Source organism: Eptesicus fuscus, chromosome 10 (assembly GCF_027574615.1).
Source record: "Eptesicus fuscus isolate TK198812 chromosome 10, DD_ASM_mEF_20220401, whole genome shotgun sequence".
In the NCBI taxonomy this organism is placed as follows: domain Eukaryota; kingdom Metazoa; phylum Chordata; class Mammalia; order Chiroptera; family Vespertilionidae; genus Eptesicus; species Eptesicus fuscus.
The window spans coordinates 41,993,905-42,011,773 of NC_072482.1; the positions used below are offsets into that span (position 1 = coordinate 41,993,905).

At 41.1% G+C, this 17,869-nt stretch overlaps 1 protein-coding gene across 26 annotated transcripts in view; it reads right to left on the reverse strand.

Moving 5' to 3' along the window:
• Positions 1 to 2,628: 2,628 nt before the first annotated feature.
• The window catches only part of SNAP91 (synaptosome associated protein 91), a 123,939-nt gene continuing 108,698 nt past the window's right edge, over positions 2,629 to 17,869 (reverse strand). For all 26 annotated transcript variants that reach the window (XM_054721867.1, XM_054721866.1, XM_054721863.1 and 23 more), the window contains 3 exons: positions 6,850 to 6,933; positions 6,112 to 6,216; positions 2,629 to 2,721 (listed from right to left, as the gene is read on the reverse strand). In XM_054721867.1, the coding sequence (XP_054577842.1) occupies positions 2,629 to 2,721; positions 6,112 to 6,216; positions 6,850 to 6,933 (282 nt within the window). The remainder of the gene's footprint in view (positions 2,722 to 6,111; positions 6,217 to 6,849; positions 6,934 to 17,869) is intronic.

Genomic DNA, 17,869 nt, shown 5'->3' on the forward strand with positions numbered 1-17,869 from the left:
TTGGGGTGCCTTCATAATATCACTTGAATAGCACATCTCCAATTGCATTTGTATGGACATGATAGACACAGACCCTTGACTTTTCAGTGCATTTAATCAAGAATGAATAAATAGGCCAATTTAGGTGCAAAACCTGTCAAATGTAATTAAAATATAGATTTTAATATAGCAGTGATTAAATAGGGAATTCTCACTTTTTTTCATTCTTGATAAGGTAGCTTCAAGGAGAAATATTTATTATGGACATTAACCTTTATATTTTTTTAAAATAAAATTTCTTAACATATACAGTGCCACAAAAATAAACATTTCTCACAACAGTTGAAGTTCCTGTGATTGGAAAAATGTATTCCACACCGAAAAAAGTTTTGTATATTTAAGTGTTTTCCTTACTATTTGATATTATCACACTATTCCTGTAACAGAGATGCAGAAGAAAAGAGAATTTATGGAGAGTTTAGGTTTGTCCAAAAGTTATATATACATTGAAACCTTCAAAAACACAGACACATCTTTCCAAATGGCTCACCACACAACAGCTGCATCATCCGTCCATGGGCGAGGTCAGAAAAGCACTAAGGGCATGAGAAACATCCACTCATTGTTTACATCATACAACACAAATAACCCAAATACACTACAAGTCTGAGAGTAGGGATAACAGCTAAGGGAGTACACATTCCTAAGGTTCACTTTCACAGCTGTGCTACACGTTTCAGGAGAGAAGTTATGAGTAAGCATTGGGTTTGGTACTGGTGGCTCACTTTGTAAGTCTGAGCATCAATCTTATCTGAAGTCTCCAAACTCAATATTTTTTTCCTAGTCAGTCACAAAAATTGCAGCTGTAAAGATAAAAAGCACTTGAATTAAAAAACAGTATGACACACTCTTCAAGCATTTTATTTATCTCCCTTGCAATGTTACTTCATAGGTAGCATGAAAAATCTTTATGCAAAAGGTTTCTATGTTACAAGATTCACCGTCATATACCTTTAGCCATTCTCTAAAATGAGCTTAAAATTTCAGCCAGGAAATTATAAAACACAACATTTTAATGTATAGTTTTGTTTTAGAAAAAAATTATATCAGCAGAATTTTGGAATTTGGATACTTAAAACTCTTAATAGTAAGACACTCAGTTTCAATTAAGAACAGCTAACCTTTAGAAAAGAGCAGTGAAAAAAGGGGAATGGCAGGGACTTCTATTATTATTATTGTTGTTGTTATTATTATTAATTTATTTTTAGTTATGGTGCTCAATGTGTCACCAAACAGTTAAACAAGTGACAGAATAGAAGAGAAAGGAGATATTCTTGGTGGCTCAACGCCTTCCTTTACTCTACTCCCACCCACACTTCACCAGTCATCTTTGCCACAAAACCTTTCCTGGGTCTTTAAAGCTTGGCCCTGTGGGTAACTCTTCACAAAGCAGTCAGTGTGTGTCTTCCTCTTGACTGTGAATCCCTGAGGGACTGTTCTGGGTATTTAACAGCATTCTTGACATATGATAAGAGCAATATTCACCGGAGTAACAGGCAGACAAAAGGCTGCTCTGTGCAATGTTCTTGGTCACTCCTGGAATTGCAATTGCTCATTGTCTTACCTATGCCTACATCAGCCCAGTCCAACCCAAAGTAGAATACAAAAGGCACAAGAGAAATTACTTGGCTGAGATGTCAAAGTTTTAAATTATTAACTTTGTATAAGAAAAAAAAATAAAGCAGTAATTTAAAAAATCTTAATGGGCATTAGAGAAAGTTTAAAGATATACAGGTATAAATAAAAAATAACACTGGGTAGTGGTCCAAAAGTTCAACACTCTGCTCCTCCAGCGTGACCTTGCGCTAATCACCTGATGCCAAGCGTCAGTTCCTTTAGCTGTGAAATGGAGACTATGTGGCTAGTTTATCTCACTGGGTTTGATCTCCTACAGAGAAGATCAAAGAAGTTAATGACTGAGAGGTGGGTAGGGAAAGTACTGAAAATAATGAAAAGCAGCATTATTACTGCTCATCACACTCAGCAAGTATTTGTTGAGAACCTCCCCACTGTGTAAGGTGCTGGGGTGAAGAGTCAACTTTTTTCTTCATCGTAAGTTCACTATTAATCACTTCCTATTATGTTAGGAATTTAAAACTAGAATGTTAATTTAAAAATTCTACTTGAATGTAGAAAAGCAAAGGGTAATAATCTAAGTTTCATTTGATGAGGCCAAGAAAGGCTGAAGAAGATAAAAATACAGTATGTAGCCAAGTATATTCTTAGGTGATTTCTAAATACAATATCATAAATATTATCTTTTTATAAATTCCAGTCACAATTTACCAAGTAGCTTGAACAACTTTCTGCTTTATCGGTATAATATCTATGCTTTCCAGTCTAAGGACAATTTGGAGATTTGTCTTTCTCTTAGAGGTTTTATAAATTAAGTAAGATTTAAAAAAAAATCATTGATAATTCATTAATAGCTTTTAACATTGATTAAAAATATAAACACTCAAATTATAATGATCATATACATGTATTAAAACACAGAAGTACAAATATCATACCTAAAATAGCTAAGCATTGCACAAGTAATTATTACAAGCCCACAGGAAAAGCTCAATATTAGATACCTTAAATTGTTTACAAGAAATCCTTGATGTTAAGATCCGCTAATGGGTCCTTTGCTGGAGGTTTCTTGGGACTCTGAGTGGCAGGTGTAGGGCTTGGAGAAAGCTAATGGGGAAAAGCCAGCCCCAGAGAGAAGAAATAGAAAGCAAACAAGAAAGATAGATAAGCATTAGGCAGAGCACGCACCACCGAAAACACACATGCGGAAGATTAGATGGCTAAGGGTTTACAAAATCTACTTTGTTCTACTTAGTCACAGTGTTGTGCTTAATTTTGGACTTGTAAAATACACTTCAGATATTTGGCTTTTCTGAAATTCTTTCATATCAGATGCAGCCAAAGAAAAATTGGAGGACTCTGGTAGAACAATATGGATATGAGTTAGAGAAGATGTGAAAGACTAGTCACATAAAGATACTATGAATATACAATGAGCAAAACAAAATAATCAATTTCTCTGTACACAAGCATTTTGACTTTGGGCTATTAGTACCACTAAACTAATGAAGGAAATTTAAAGGACTTTTTTTTTTTTATAGGGAAAGTGAGTTTGAAGGAAACATTGAAGAGTAACAGTTTGCAGAAAGCCACAGAAGAAAGTACTTAAAATTATTAGCTAAATATACTAGGATTTCATATAAAGCATTTAAAGTGAAAACCAGTCCAGTTTGGGGCACTGTCTGTCTCAGAGGAGCAAACAGTTTCCTAGTTATAAATGTCACTAAATTCCAACATCGCCTGTCCAACTTGCAGAAAAGACTAATTATTCAATACTATAGGAAATAATCATACTGAACTTGCAGTAAAGGCAGCAAAGAATTGCTTTACCTGGTTTCTGTTTGACACCTAAATTATTTCATTGTGTGACAGAAATAGGTTCTGGGATCAGGCTTCTGCAGGAATGCTAGGGGACAAGGCCTTGATTTGGTTATGTAATCTATGTAGAATAGTAACCTTTGAACCTAATTAATCGCCAATGCTCATATGATAGAAACCTAAGAAATCTGGGATTTCAGGGCAGGGATATATGTTTTTACTGGTTCAGTAAACAGCTCCAGAAAAAAGCATTTTCAGATGTGTTCCTATGTCCAGAAACTATTGACTGACTGCAGAATCTGTCAGTCAAGTTTCCATTTAAAAAACTCGATTCATACTCCATAGGAAGATCAAGAAAAAAATGACTATAAGGGTTGGAGTTGTTTGGAAGATAAGAAACTCAAGGACTGATTCATAATTAATAATTAGGTGAGATGATAACAACATCGTAATACCAACCAATTGAGGAATAATGGGATTGTCCAGGCATCCCATCAGTAATGAAAAGCTAATCTGTTCTCTGAAGCTACAAGTCATGTTTATTATCTAGTATAATCAACTATGCTTCATCTCTGATATAGGATATACATCTAAAAATTATATAAGCATGACATGCCATTTTCTAAATTATTATAAATTTGGTTAAATGATTAAAACATTGTTTTCATCATATACTCTACTTCTCAAGTTTATTCTTTGAATTAAGTAAACAAATTGATACTATGTAACACTGGCAGTATGCTAAAAAACAACTACTTTAAATAATAAAGCTGTATTAACTTATTTGTAAAGTTTTCAGCACACCAAGTTCATTAAAATAGAAACATTTTTCTTTTTTCAGAAAGGCGGTAAATAGTCATGGATATATTCAACCATCAAGGTAACACACCTGATAAATGAGATCCTTCTTAGAAATTAAAAATATCTAGACTAAATTTAACCTTACTATTATCCCCAAAACTTTCCTCACTCTCCCCAAAAAGCAACTCTAGGAAGGGTTCATTGTCTCAGATGAGACTAGAACATTTCTCATGAAGATAATGCTTTAGTTATGGCATTGAAGGCCAGGGTTCCTCACATTTTAAATTTATCTCTTTGAACACCTAACACCATTCTCTCTCCTGGTCACTGTGGCTTTGAGGGATTAAAGTAAAAAAGTTGAAAGTATGTTTTGGGAACAGATAGAAAATGGATTTAGAGATGATTTAAGGAACAAAGGGGATTCATGTACATTCAGAAAGTTCACAGAAGGAATCCTATAGATAAGGCAATATAAATACCCTTTGGTAAGTTAAACTATAGAAGTAAAAATGTTTACTGATATTGTTAAAAGGTATTTGACTTATTTGCTTTAGTTTGCTCAGCATGGTGCTAGTGAAGTTGTATCTTGGTGTTCTGACTATATCTAAGTCAGTTTCTCATGGTGAAAACCTCCTTGGTTCTACATACTATACCTCCAACAGACAATTTTTAAGAGAACTCAAGAAAGGGTGACTCATCAGCATGACTATCACTACAAGCAGCAAAAGCAGTTCTACAAAGTGCACATATTTTAGCACCTTTGTTAATGAAGGTAGCACAATGTTGAGTAAGAAATTGGGCCTCACCTAAAGAGAGGTTTGCCTTTTCTTCTGGGTACCCTCTAAACCTTTGGAATTTCCCAAGTGACTTTGTTAGTAAGGTTGGATTTTTGAAAGCACACCTGAAAGGTTATGCTAACAAGATAACTCACAATGGGGGCTAGCCGTGACAGAAAAACCAACCGTGTGATTTGAGAGTTGGGTCTTTGGGCCACATGATATCACTCTGAATTTTAGGGAGGAGTGAGGGTGGATAGATTAAGTTCAACCCCATTGGCAAAAATTCTATTAATCTTTCCTACATAATGAAACCTCAATAAAAACTGAGCACACTGAGCTTTCTGGGTTAGCAATACTGCATGAATATTGTCACACATTGATGCCAGGTGGTAAACCCATCCCTGAGGACAAAGAAGCTTCATGCTTGGAACCCTCCCAGAATTCAACCTATGTATCTCTTCTTTTGGCTGGATCTAATTTGTATCCTTTCACTATAATAAAACTGTAATTTTGAATTTAGTGCTTTCCTGAGTTCTCTGAGTCATACTAAGAAATTATCTAATCTGAGGGTGGTCCTGGGAACCCTCAAATTTGTAGGCAGCTGATCTGAAGTGAACATGATCCACGGGGCTCCCAAACTTGTGGCTGGTCTGAAGTGAGGGTAGTCTTATGGGGACTGCTCCCTTAGACGTTACAGTTTGGCAAACTCACTGAGGTTAGTGTTACAAGTCTTGGGCAAACTTGGTAGTCTGGAGGACTGTGTCCCTAACCTTGAGTTTGGCTAACTCTGGAAACACATAATAAAACTGTGGATCAGAAGTACTCATTTTTCTGGAATAAGTGCATAGATACTTTAAATGCCTGGTTGTCCTCAGGAACCATTCTGAATGACGTAGGAGAGGAATGGTGGGACTTTAAGACAGGTAGTTATGTCTATCCTTTTTCTCAAAACCTCACAGTATTGCTAGTCTGTCTTCCATGCTCCCTTTACTTCTGAAGCAACAGATAGGATATTAGGCAAAAACATTTCAACCGTTTTCCACATGACAGGTTAATACTTAGCAATGAATGTCTTCGTTCTGTGGACATTTACACGGACCTGTGTGCCGGGTACAGCTGCAGCTCCAAAGGGTGGCCTCATCATGGGCTGTGCAAACATGACTGGCTGCTGCGGCATCATGGGCATGCCCGTCCCAGCCGGAGGCTGAAAAGGAACAGGGGTTCACAGCGCGAGTGGAATCCACTATGGCAAGGCCCTAGCAGTGATGTCTTTAGTATGCTCCTGAAAAATCCTCAGGACTCCAGGACCATGAGAAAGTGTAATTTGTGCTTCGACGCTGGAGGATGGCAGAGAATCACGGAGGCACCGTAGAAGCGGGGCTGGCCACATAGCATCCTCATCCCAACCAGGCTTTGTTGTTATTTGCCTTCTGTAAGCATAATTCTTAAAGAGATAAAACCTTGTTTCGTTATGGATGATGGCCCTAAAATTTGCTAGTGATGAAAGTGGCAAGTGAAAAGTCCTAGTATAGGGATTAAGAGTAGATTTTGATGATTGAGCTAAGAATGCTTGATAAATATTACTCCAAAAATAACATAACAATGCACTATAGAAATTATTTTGATAGAAATGATTTTAACTATTTTGTATGTGACTTTATCATGTCATGTGTAGACTACCTATGTCCAAAGCAGATGAGGCAACTTTTTAAGTTTTACCTTACTGCATTCTGGGAAGGATTATATTCCATGGCAGTATTTTTTAATCTGGGATTGGGCAATTGGGCAAAGGCCTTAGAAATGTCAATTACACTTTTTAGCGCGGGTTGTCACTCACCATTCCAAACCCTGCTCCTGGCTGTCCAACAGATGGGGCCCCAGCACCAGGAGGAACTGAACTGGTTGGAGGTACAGCTCCTTGCTACCAAAAAAACCACAAGACAAACGTACACACAAAGTAACAACCAAAAGGAAAGAACCAATGTAATTTTGTTTAAAATGACAATATAATTTTAAAATGCATACTCCTTAGGTATATGTAGATATGCAAAGAATTTTCAAATTTCAGTTTCAAATTAAAAAAAAAATGGGTCTAGCACCATGACAATTATATGAACATACTTACCAAACTGATGTTCACTGTTGTAGTGCTATTTGGGCTCGTTGGCTAGCTGATTAGTTATAGTATAGGGTTTCCCCTCTACCGCCTTATATATCTCTCTTCCACCCTCATGATAAATGAGCCAAATTTATCTAAGCTTTTCCTTTGCTCACCTAAGGATACACACTTTCCCAAAAATGTATACACACACTTTGAATAATTATAAAGGCAGTGTTTATATATACTTTTTGATTTTAGAAAAAGGAGAGAGAGAGAGAGAGAGAGAGAGAGATCAATGTAAGAGAGAAACATCAATAAGTTGCCTCTCATACGTGCCCTTATCGGGCATCAAACCCACAACCTGTGTGCCTTGACCAGAAATTGAACCCGCAACCTTTTGGTGTATGGGTTGATGCTCCAACCAATAGAACCACCTAACCAGGGCTCCCCATTTTTAAATTATTCTTTTTTTGTGTTGTACTTGCTTTTCTCTGACTTGAGTGTTGTACATTTGCACAATGGCCAAAATTCTTAGTTTTAAGAAGCACTTAAAAGACTGCACACACATATCCCATTTCAGATACAGGTCTGGTAGTTTTCAGTCATACACCCAAACCCTCTAATATTTCCCTTATGTTTAAAATTAACCATACTGCGATGCCTTAAATTTAAAGTTAACAATTAGAGCAAAACTCTAATTAAAAAAGGAAATATTACAGTGATGTCAGCAAAAATGGTGAAGTAAGGAACTTTAAAAGCCACCCCCAACCCCCAAAACAATAATGGCTAAACAAGCAAAAAGTCATTATCAACTATTTGGAACTCTGGAAACTAAATAACAGTTTAAGCAACCTAGAAGGTACTTATTCAAGAATATTAGTTGAATCTTACTAAGAATAGTGAACTTTGAGACATTTTAACTTAATCTAGTTCCATCCACTGTTTTCTACTTAAGCTGTAGTCTTGAAAATAACAGCACACATTCCCAGTAATAGTACCAGAGGGAAGCAGAATATATTTAATTATTTGTTTTGTTCGGTCTGGGTGGATCCCTGGAAAGATTGGCTCAAAAGTTTGTCTTTGTCTTGCCAAACTGGGAATGCACCTAGTGTTAAAGCTGCTGTCTTAAGTCACTTGTGGAAAATATTTACAAGCAAATAGTTCAGATGTTGCTGTCTGAGGCAACAGATAACAGTTAGGGCAAATAGTAGACTAAGCAAAAAGCTTGGGAGGAAAGGCTGGAGAATGAGATGCTTTAGGGATTTAGACTTTGAAGAGCTTAGACATACTCCTGGAAATTTAGAAGGCCATGTACATGCCTAGGAAAGACTTGAGAAGTCCTCTGGCTCACCTTGATGCTTTGAGTAAGCAGTAGGTGATTGCTAAGGTAGAGTTGCAAACTGCCTGGTTGAGTTTGAAGACATGCTGCAACACACACTCAGAGCTCCTCTATAAAAGCTAGGAGATAATTTATATTCTGGGAGTTTTATATAATTATCAACTGACCTAAACTTAGATAAAGAAACAGAGACTTCAATGGTCACACTTGACAAAGAACACACACTACAGAATTAATTCAGAATGGTCACTAAACAAAAAAACAAACAACTAAAAAAGTAGCAACAACAAACCTTTGGGGGAAGGGGTAGAATCTGATTTTGAGTTGCCACATTATAATATTCAAAATTCCCAGGTTTCAACAAAAAATTGTGAGGCATACAAATGGGAATGTATAGTTCATATGCTGGAGAGAGATCTCAAATCAATTACTTAAACTTCCATCTTAAGAACAAACTAAATCCAAAGTAAGCAAAGGAAGTAAGTAATAAATATTAGACTAGAGATAAATGAAATAGAGAATAGAAAAACAAAGTAGAAAACAGAAGAAATAAAAAGCTGATTCTTTGAAAAGATCAATGAAATAGACAAACTTGCAGCAGACAAACCAAGAAAAAAGAGTGAAACTTATCAGAATGAGGAATGGAAGTGGGGACATTACTACCAACCTTGCAGAAAGAAAAATGATTGTAAGGAAATATTATGAGAAATTATATACTAAAACATTAGATAACCCAGGTAAGATTATAAAATTCTTAGAAATACACAAACTACAAGAAGAAATAGAAAATTTAAATAGATGTATAGCAAGTGAAGAGGCTGAGTCAGTAATCAAAAACTTTCACCATAGAAAAGCCCAGAACCAGATAGCTTCACTGGTGAATGCTTTTAAATGTATGAAGAAGAATTGATAGCAATCCTTCTCAAGCTCGCTCTCTCTCTCTCTAAAAAAGAACATTTTAAATCATTCTTTAATGCCAATTATTACCCTGATACCTAACCCAGACAAGAACATCATAGAAAAAGGAAACTATAGATCATTATGTTTTATGAACACTGATGCAAAAATTCTCAACAAAATACTAGCATACTGAATCCAGCAACATATTATACACCATGGCCACGTGAGGTTTAACCAAGGAATTCGAGGTAGGTTCAATCAATATAATATGTTATATTAATAAATTTAAGAAAAAAATCTCACATGATCATCTCAGGAGATGCAAAAAAGGCATATGACAAAATCCAACACCCTTTCATAGACACAGCAAAAACACTCAACAAACTAGGAATAGAAGCAAAATTCCTCAACCTGATAAAAGGCACCTAAGAAGAAACTATGCTTAACATCATACTTAATATTGAATGACTGAAAGCTTTCTTCTTAATAACAAGACAAAGATATACTGGATGTTCTAATCAGGGCAATTAGGTAAGAAAAAGAAATAAATATCAACCAGGTAAGAATGGAAGAAACATACTTATATGGTCAATTAATCTACGACAAAGGAGGCAAGGATATATAATGGAATAAAGATAGTCACTTTAGCAAGGGGTGCTGGAAAAATTGGACAGATACATGCAAAAAATTAAATTGAACCACTTTATTATACCACATACAAAAATAAACACAGAATGGACTAAATCCTTAACCCTTTGCACTCGCTTGCTTTTTTCTCGATTCCTTTATTCTACTCGGGATTTAATTTTTTAAATACCCCAGATTTTACAAAGCGTGGCAATAGAATAAAAAACTGGAGTTTCTTTTCATACAAACTTATTTATTTGGATTTTTTTATATTTCAAATTATTGATACATTCAAAGAGTATAAAAAGAGCTGCTACCGATGCTAACCGTGTCGAGTCACACTTGATATCCGAGTGCAAAAGGTTTTAAACCTAAGACCTGAAATCATAAAACTCCTAGAAGAAAATATAGACAGTAAACTCCTTGACTTTACTCTTGGCAATATCTTTTTGGATAAGTCTCCTTGAACAAAAGAAAAACAAATGTGACTATATCAAGCTAAAAAGTTTTTGCACAGCAAAGGAAACCACTAACAAAACAAAGAGACAAGCTACTGAATGAGAGAACATATTTTCCAATGATACATATGATAAAAGGGCAAAAGACGTGAATAGACATTTCTCTAAAGAGGACATACAATGGTCAATAGACATATGCAAAGATGCTCAACATCACTAATCATCAGGGAAGTGCAAATTAAAACCAAATGGGATATCACCTCCCACCTGTCAGAAAGATTATCATCAATAAATCAACAAACAAAAAGTGTGGGTGAGGAAACTTGTGCACTGTTGGTGGGACCATAAACTGGTGCAGCAACTGTGGAAAAGAGTATAGAGGGTCCTTTAAAAATTTAAAATAAAGCTTCCTCATGAACCAGCAATTCTACTTCTGGGTATTTATCTGAAGAAACCAAAACAGTAATTTGCAAAGCTACGTGCCCCCCATGTTCACTGCAGATTTACTAGTTATAGCCAAGATATGGAAGTAAGTGTCCGGTCATCCATTCAAGCAATCAAAGCGTAATATGCTAATGATATGCTAAGGCCTCTCAACCGCTTGCTATGACATACACTGACCACCAGGGGGCAGACAATCGACCAGTTGACCAGTTGCTATGATGTGCACTGACCACCAGGAGGCAGATGCTCTGACTGGTAGGTTAGCTTGCTGCTGGGGTCTGGCTGATAGGGGCTGAGCCAGACGGGCTGGACACACCCTGGAGCCCTCCCATGGTCCCTTTCTGGCTGGCCAAGCTCCCACGTCCTCCCCCGGCTCTGATTGTGCACTGGTGGGGTCCCTCGGTCTGGCCTGCGCTCTCTCACAACCTGAGCTGAGGGACCCCCCCACCCCAGTGTACGAATTTTGTGCACCAGGCCTCTAGTATATATATCTATTTTATTGCTGAGTAATATTTCATTATATAGATAGATAGATATAATGAAATATTATTCAGCAATAAAATGGAATGAAATCTTGCCATTTGTGGCAACATGGATGGACCTAGAAGGCATTATGCTAAGTGAAGTCAGACAGAGAAAGACAATTATCATATGATTTCATTTATATGTGGAATCTAAAAAAACAAAGCAAATGAATAAACAGAACAAAAAAGAAACAGACCTATATATAGAGAGAATAAACTGATGGTTGCCAAAGAGGAGGGGATGGGAGGATTGGATAAAACATAAATAAAAAGGGAAAAGAAAGAAAGAAATCAAACTATCTCTATTTGTAGGTGACATGATTTTATGGATAGAAAGTCCTAAGGAATCCATACACACAAAAAAACGTATCAGAGTTAATAAATAAGTTTAGCAAAGTCATAGGATATAAAATCAATATACAAAAATCAGTTCCCTGTACACTAGCAATGAACAATAAAAAACACAATTACAAAAACAATTTCATTTAGAGTAGCATTAAAATTAATAAAGTACTAAGCAATAAATTTACAAAGAGAAGTACAAGACTTATACACGACAACTATAAAGCAATGTAGAAATAAATTAAAGAAGACTTAAATAGAAAGTATGCTGTGTTCATGGACTGGAAGGGTAGAGGGAAAGCTATTTTGCTCCCCCTACAAGTATTATATTTCAGATTTACTCTTTACTCATCATTTCAACAGGATAGGTTTGGTAAGCTATTCACCAGACCCAGAATTATATAATTTATTGGAACCATGCCATTTATCAGAATTGTAAATAATAATTGTATTATTTACCTGAATTATATCATTGGGACTTAAGGAAATAAAAGAAACAAGGTTTTTATTAGTTATCAAAACAAAATGAGCTTGGGTCAAATAATTTCAAGAGAGTCTCAATTTGTCATTTTGCTTAAATGGTAGATTAACTAAAAAATTTCCTCTCCAAATATTATTTTTCCTAAGGTTTTAAATTGTTTTCTTTTTCAACCTTAACTGAATATTTTATCTATCGGCATATAAAGATTAGTTGTTTTTAGGGAGAGAAATGCAGATTCTGTGATTTCCTGTAAAATGCACATATTTCTGAATTGCAAGCACCTTCTCACTTTGTATGATGGAAACTTGAGAGGCCTGTTGTGCATTGGAAAGCAGGACTAAGAGGCTCTGGAAATGCAGGGCTCTCAATGGCTAATATGACAGAGCCCGGCCAGCAGACAGATTCCAAACAGTCAAGTCCTGTTAAGGTTTCTAGATCTAATTTCAGTTCTCTGATCTGAAACATTTTATAGCTGCACCTCCAAGCCACAAATGAGGGGAATTCGAAACAAATCTGGAAAACAACTTTAGCTCTTGTTTACAGATAAAACCTTTAAAAGGCACCCTCTCTTCTGTCCCTTCAACTTCCTACTCAAAGGTAAAGGCCTGCGGAAGACCAGGAAAATTTGGCAACACTGCTTTGCTGCTTCTGAAGCACAAGTCTTGGCTGTCTCTCTTCCTTTCCTTGGATATTCTTAGAAAAAGAAACTTAAACATATTTTAAGGAATAGAAAAATGGGAAAATAGGATGGAGGGAAGCCAGAGGCCCTTGGAGTGATTTCTGAGGTACAAGCAAAGCCAAAGCTTTGCTAAGAAAGAAGAGCTTTGTCCTAACTGCAGTAAGTGGTAGTGAATTTGTCTAGACTGCAAATAAGGCTGAGAGTTAATAAAGGTAAAATCACTCTGCTTTCGAGAGGCTTTATAGTGTTGCCCGAGTGTTAAGGAAAATAAACAAAGGAAATAGAACTACAGGGGGTCTGGCTGTAGCCGGGGCCAGCGGGGCGCACCTGCTCCCCGCTGTTTCCGCAGCCGGAGGCGGCCGGGCAGCAGGGCCTTCGCCTCAGGCTGCAGGCTGCGCAGGCTGCGTGGTGATGGAGGTACTGGGAGTCGCGCTCTTCCTGTGGGGCTTCTTCCCGCCTCCTGTGCGCTCCTCCTCCCAGCCCCAGCCCTCGGCAGGAGCCAGTTCCAATTGGACCAAGCTCCCCCCACCTCTCTTCAGGAAAGTTGTTACTACGCTGATCCATGCCTTGAGAGATGATTTTGTGTTTGGGTCAAAAGGTGTGAAATTTATGCCCTACACAACTTATCTTGTGGAAAAAGGAGCATCTCACAGTTTTGTGGCTGAAGCAAAGCCACCTACAGTTACTATGCCTCGAATCAAGGTTCCATCCCCGGCCGGGTCGGGCCTGTGCAAGAGGCAACCAATTGATGTGTCCCCTCACGTGTTTCTCCACCCTCCCTTTTCCAGTCTTTTAAAAGGAAAAAAATATCCGCAGGTAAGGGTTAACAAATGTGTGTGTGTGTGTGTCTGTGTGTGTGTGTGTGTCTGGTTTTTATAGCTGTTGTTTTCTGGGGAAAGAAATCCGTGGTTTGTTATTAATTGGAAAACAAAACCAAGTTGTAAAATTATTTACATAGTCTGTTACCAGTGTGGTGAAAAATGTATCTTTGTATAAATTTGGTTGTACACCTACAGAAAAATATGGAAGGGTACTTGCCAAAAAGCTTATCGGGTGGGGAGGTATACCGCCTCATATTCTTCTTCCCGTGGTACCGTCAGAGACAGGATCATGGGAGGGACTTCCTTATCTAGGCACAGTCATGCCGATCCATCCAGAGTAAAGGCTATCTCTGCACCCATCTTTGCCAGCAGGTCCCTGCCCAGCAGCGGGACTGGGCAGTCTGGTAGATACAGGAACTCATGAACTACCTGGTGGCTCCCAACGGGCATTGTCGGGGGCCACAGAATGGTCTACGGGTTTTGGTCCAGGTAGTCCCCACAATGGTGACTTCTCGTCCTGATAGTGGTACCACCTTATGTGTCACTACAGAATGTTCGGCCCCGGTGTCTACCGTAAACTTGACTGTTTGGCCCCCAACCTTCACTTTGACCATGGGCTCATGGGGGCCAAGTTGGATAGAGCTGGTCTTTCCTAGTCGGAATGTACTCCTGCCAGGCCGACCTGGTAGGCCGCTAGTGGGTCCGCCCCGTAGCGGCTGGGTGGAACAGAAGCTCCTGGCTTCCCCTTCTGACGGCTGGGGCACCCAGTTTTCCAGCGCCCAGGTTCCTTGCAGGAGGCACATTGGTCACGTCTCGGGCCCTTTCCTTCCTGGTTCTTTAGTCCCTCGTTGTCTCTGTCTGGGCTCTTCTGGCAGGGCTGGTTGCCTCAAGGCAGCAGCCAGGAGAGCCCCCTCCCTTTGCATTCTTCCTTCTTCCTCCTCCTTGGTAGTGCGGTCTCGGTTCACAAAGACCTTGTTGGCAATTTCTATCAGTTCAGTGGCATTCTTTCCGGCCATCCCCTCTCATTTTTGAGGTTTCTGTCTGATGTCGGTTTGAGCCTACCCCACAGAGGCAGCACTGACCATGCGCTGGCTTTAGGGGCCTCGGGAGTGTAGACTCTGAAGGCCTCGCAGAGTCTCTCATAAAAATCTGCCAGACTCTCACCCCATTTCTGCAGGACCTTAGAGGTCTTCGCCATGTTTGTAGGCTTCTTGGCCCCTGCCCTGATCCCTTGGAGGAAGGCGAGTCGATATCTTTGTAGACGACTTCTTCCCTCCTCCGCCTTTGGGTCCTAGAGTGGTTCTCCCTCAGGCGAGACTTCCCGTGCCCGGGCTTCTCCAGGTAGGTGTCCAGCTGGGGCTTGAGTCTGGAGCCATTTCCTGGCTTCAGCGACTATTCGTTGGCGTTCTTCTGTGTTGAACAAAGTGAGGAGGAGCTGTTTACATTTGACCTGGGATGGGAGGGGGCAATGAGTCTGAAATATGGATTCTAGGAGATCAACCATTGCCTGAGGTGTTTCGGGATATGGCAGAATGTGATGTTCCCAGTTGAGGAGGGGAGTGGTGGAGAATGGCTGATACTAGAAGACTCATCCCCCTTCTGGTAGGGTCCCATCAGGGCCTATTCTCTGTGGACCCCCTATCTCCCGCAATGGCATCTGCATTGCTCCTGGGGGTCTTGGTCCTTGGGCTTGGGCCGCTGACCCAGGATGTCTTCCCACAGGCTCAGGGGACCCTGGTTGTGGCGGCGGGCTAGCTGCAGGCAGGGGTGAGATCGATGGCTGCGGGCTATCCGGCAGGTGAGGTTCCCCATCTTCAGGTAGTGCGGCATTGGCGCGTATGGTGGCAGCAGTGAAATAGCTTCCTCTGAGTCCCCTTGTAATAGGGGGAGCCTCTGTACTTTTCGTGAAGTCTTCCTTTCACTTTGAGCCACGAGGACCTTACACTGTCCCTGACCAGTAATGCAGAACCGGACCCAGGAAGGTTGATCGGAGCTATTTCCAAGCATTGGTCTATGGAAGGAAACTGGTCCGCGTGGCCGGGGCTTCCAGTGACGACCCCATATACAGTAGGGACCATGGGGACATCAAGAGAGCCTTCAGAGGGCCATCCTACACCAAAGGTGGGCCACTCCAATTCACAGAGGGTGCGCAGCTTTCCGGGGGTCAATTTGACCCCATAATCTCCTGAGAACCCTTTCTTAAAGTTTTTAATCATACATTCCAGACCTGTAGGTTGTACGGAACGCCACCCTCGCCCCCCCATGATGGTGTCCAAAATGATGAACTAAAACCCTCCCAGGGAACGGTGTTGCGAAACAAACTATGGGGAGCTCTTCCTGTCGTCCACCTGGCCACTCCCCTCGCAGGGAATTAAGTGCCTCTTAGCATTGGCAGGGCAGTATAAGCACCTGACCCAGATCAGGTTCGCCGGGAGGGACAGTGTCCCCCAGAGCCTGACACTGCCCTAAGCCATATGAGGTCACCACAGAACCGCAGGTTGGGACTCACTCATGCTGACGCCATGGGGCACAGTCACTGACACACACACATGCACACAGATTCACACAGAGTTCCAGACTCCCACCCCAGGAGTCTCCTATCCTATGCGGTGACCACACTGCTCAGGAGGTGATCAAGCTGCCCTTCTGCCTTGTAGGCGGGCCTGAACTCGGTCCAGGGTCCCCGGGGACACTTACCAGTCTCATGTCCTGGTCCTGGCAGACTTTACTGTCTTCCCTAGAGGCCGTTCGAGGACAGCAGTGGCCGGCTACTTTCGGGCCCGGCGAGGGTCAGGGTCCAGTGAAATCACCAGCGTCGTGCCTTCCTGTCCTTCACGGGGACCCGAAATTAGCGGCCTCCTCTGATGGCTTCCGACAATGGTGGCGCAAAGGGCCAGAGTGGTTGTTGGCTTCTCAGAAAACAGGGAAACAAATGTGATGGCAGAAATCAGGCTGGGCAGAAGCGTCAATCCAAATGCACTCGGAGGTTCAGAAAAAGACTTCTGTTTGCACCGCTGCAGGCTCAGGGGAGTTCTCTCCAGAGTCTGAGCCCTGCAACCGGGTTCTGACCTTTTTTCATACATGATAAGCTTCCGGGTATTCAGGGGTCTTTCCACACATGTGGCAGCCTGGGTGGTTGGCTGCGCATCATGCGAGAAGCAAGCGAGATTACAGAAGCCAAGAGGATGGTTCTGGTGGAGCAAGTAAGGGGAGGGTTATCTGCTCTCGGCTTGCCTTCTCTCTCTGAGGCCAGAGTCAGGAGGGCCACTTCTTCTTTCTGATTGAGTGCCACTCACTGGTCCGCCTCCACACAGGGAAGGGTGCTCTCCAGGGCGCTCAGGGGTCACTGAGCAGACAAGGAACCCTCACTCTCAGCCCACAGCCCACAGACCACAGTCACCCTTCTCCTACCCCCTGTGAAACAGGCAGGGTTGGGGGAGGGGAGGAGAACGCCATTGCCCTGAACCCCAGCAGTTTAGAGGAGACCTTACCCAGGGACTGAGGGACACTCGGTGCTCAAGGGCACAATTGTGGGGAACTGTCAGGAATTGGCCCTAAAGGAACCTGTGGCCACTGTCACTAATCCTGGGACAGGCGTCCACAGCGCAAGGCCAGCTGCTGACCAGGTCTCCTCTCCAGGCGCAAGCCTCAGGCTCACTCAGGGCTCTTACAGACCTACAAGGACTGCACAGGACGCCAACGTGCGGTGCTCAAGCTTTATTGCAGACGCTGGCCAGCGAGCTGTAGTGTGAAAACACCCACAGTGCGCACCCTGGATGTGGGGCAGGACCCCTGCAGCTGCTCAGAAGTGTGGGCTTGAGCTCTGCCAGCCGGATATGGTGACTTTTTGCAGGTGTTTCTTCATGTTGCCTGAGTTGTTACAGGGGTCCGAAGGCTGACTTGGTGTTTACTCCCCACTAACGTGCACTTCATTGATTGTAGTGGTCTGGACAGTTCTCACATTCGTGGCTACACCGAAGAGGAGTGCAGCTATGACTGCAAGCATGCGACCAAAAATGACTCTCAAATATACCACTGACATACGACTTGCCCTCACCGCCTTCTTCTTGGAGGGGGTCCGCTGTCCACACTCCCTCCGGCACCGGTGTTTATGCACAGGGGAGGGTCATAGCCTACATGG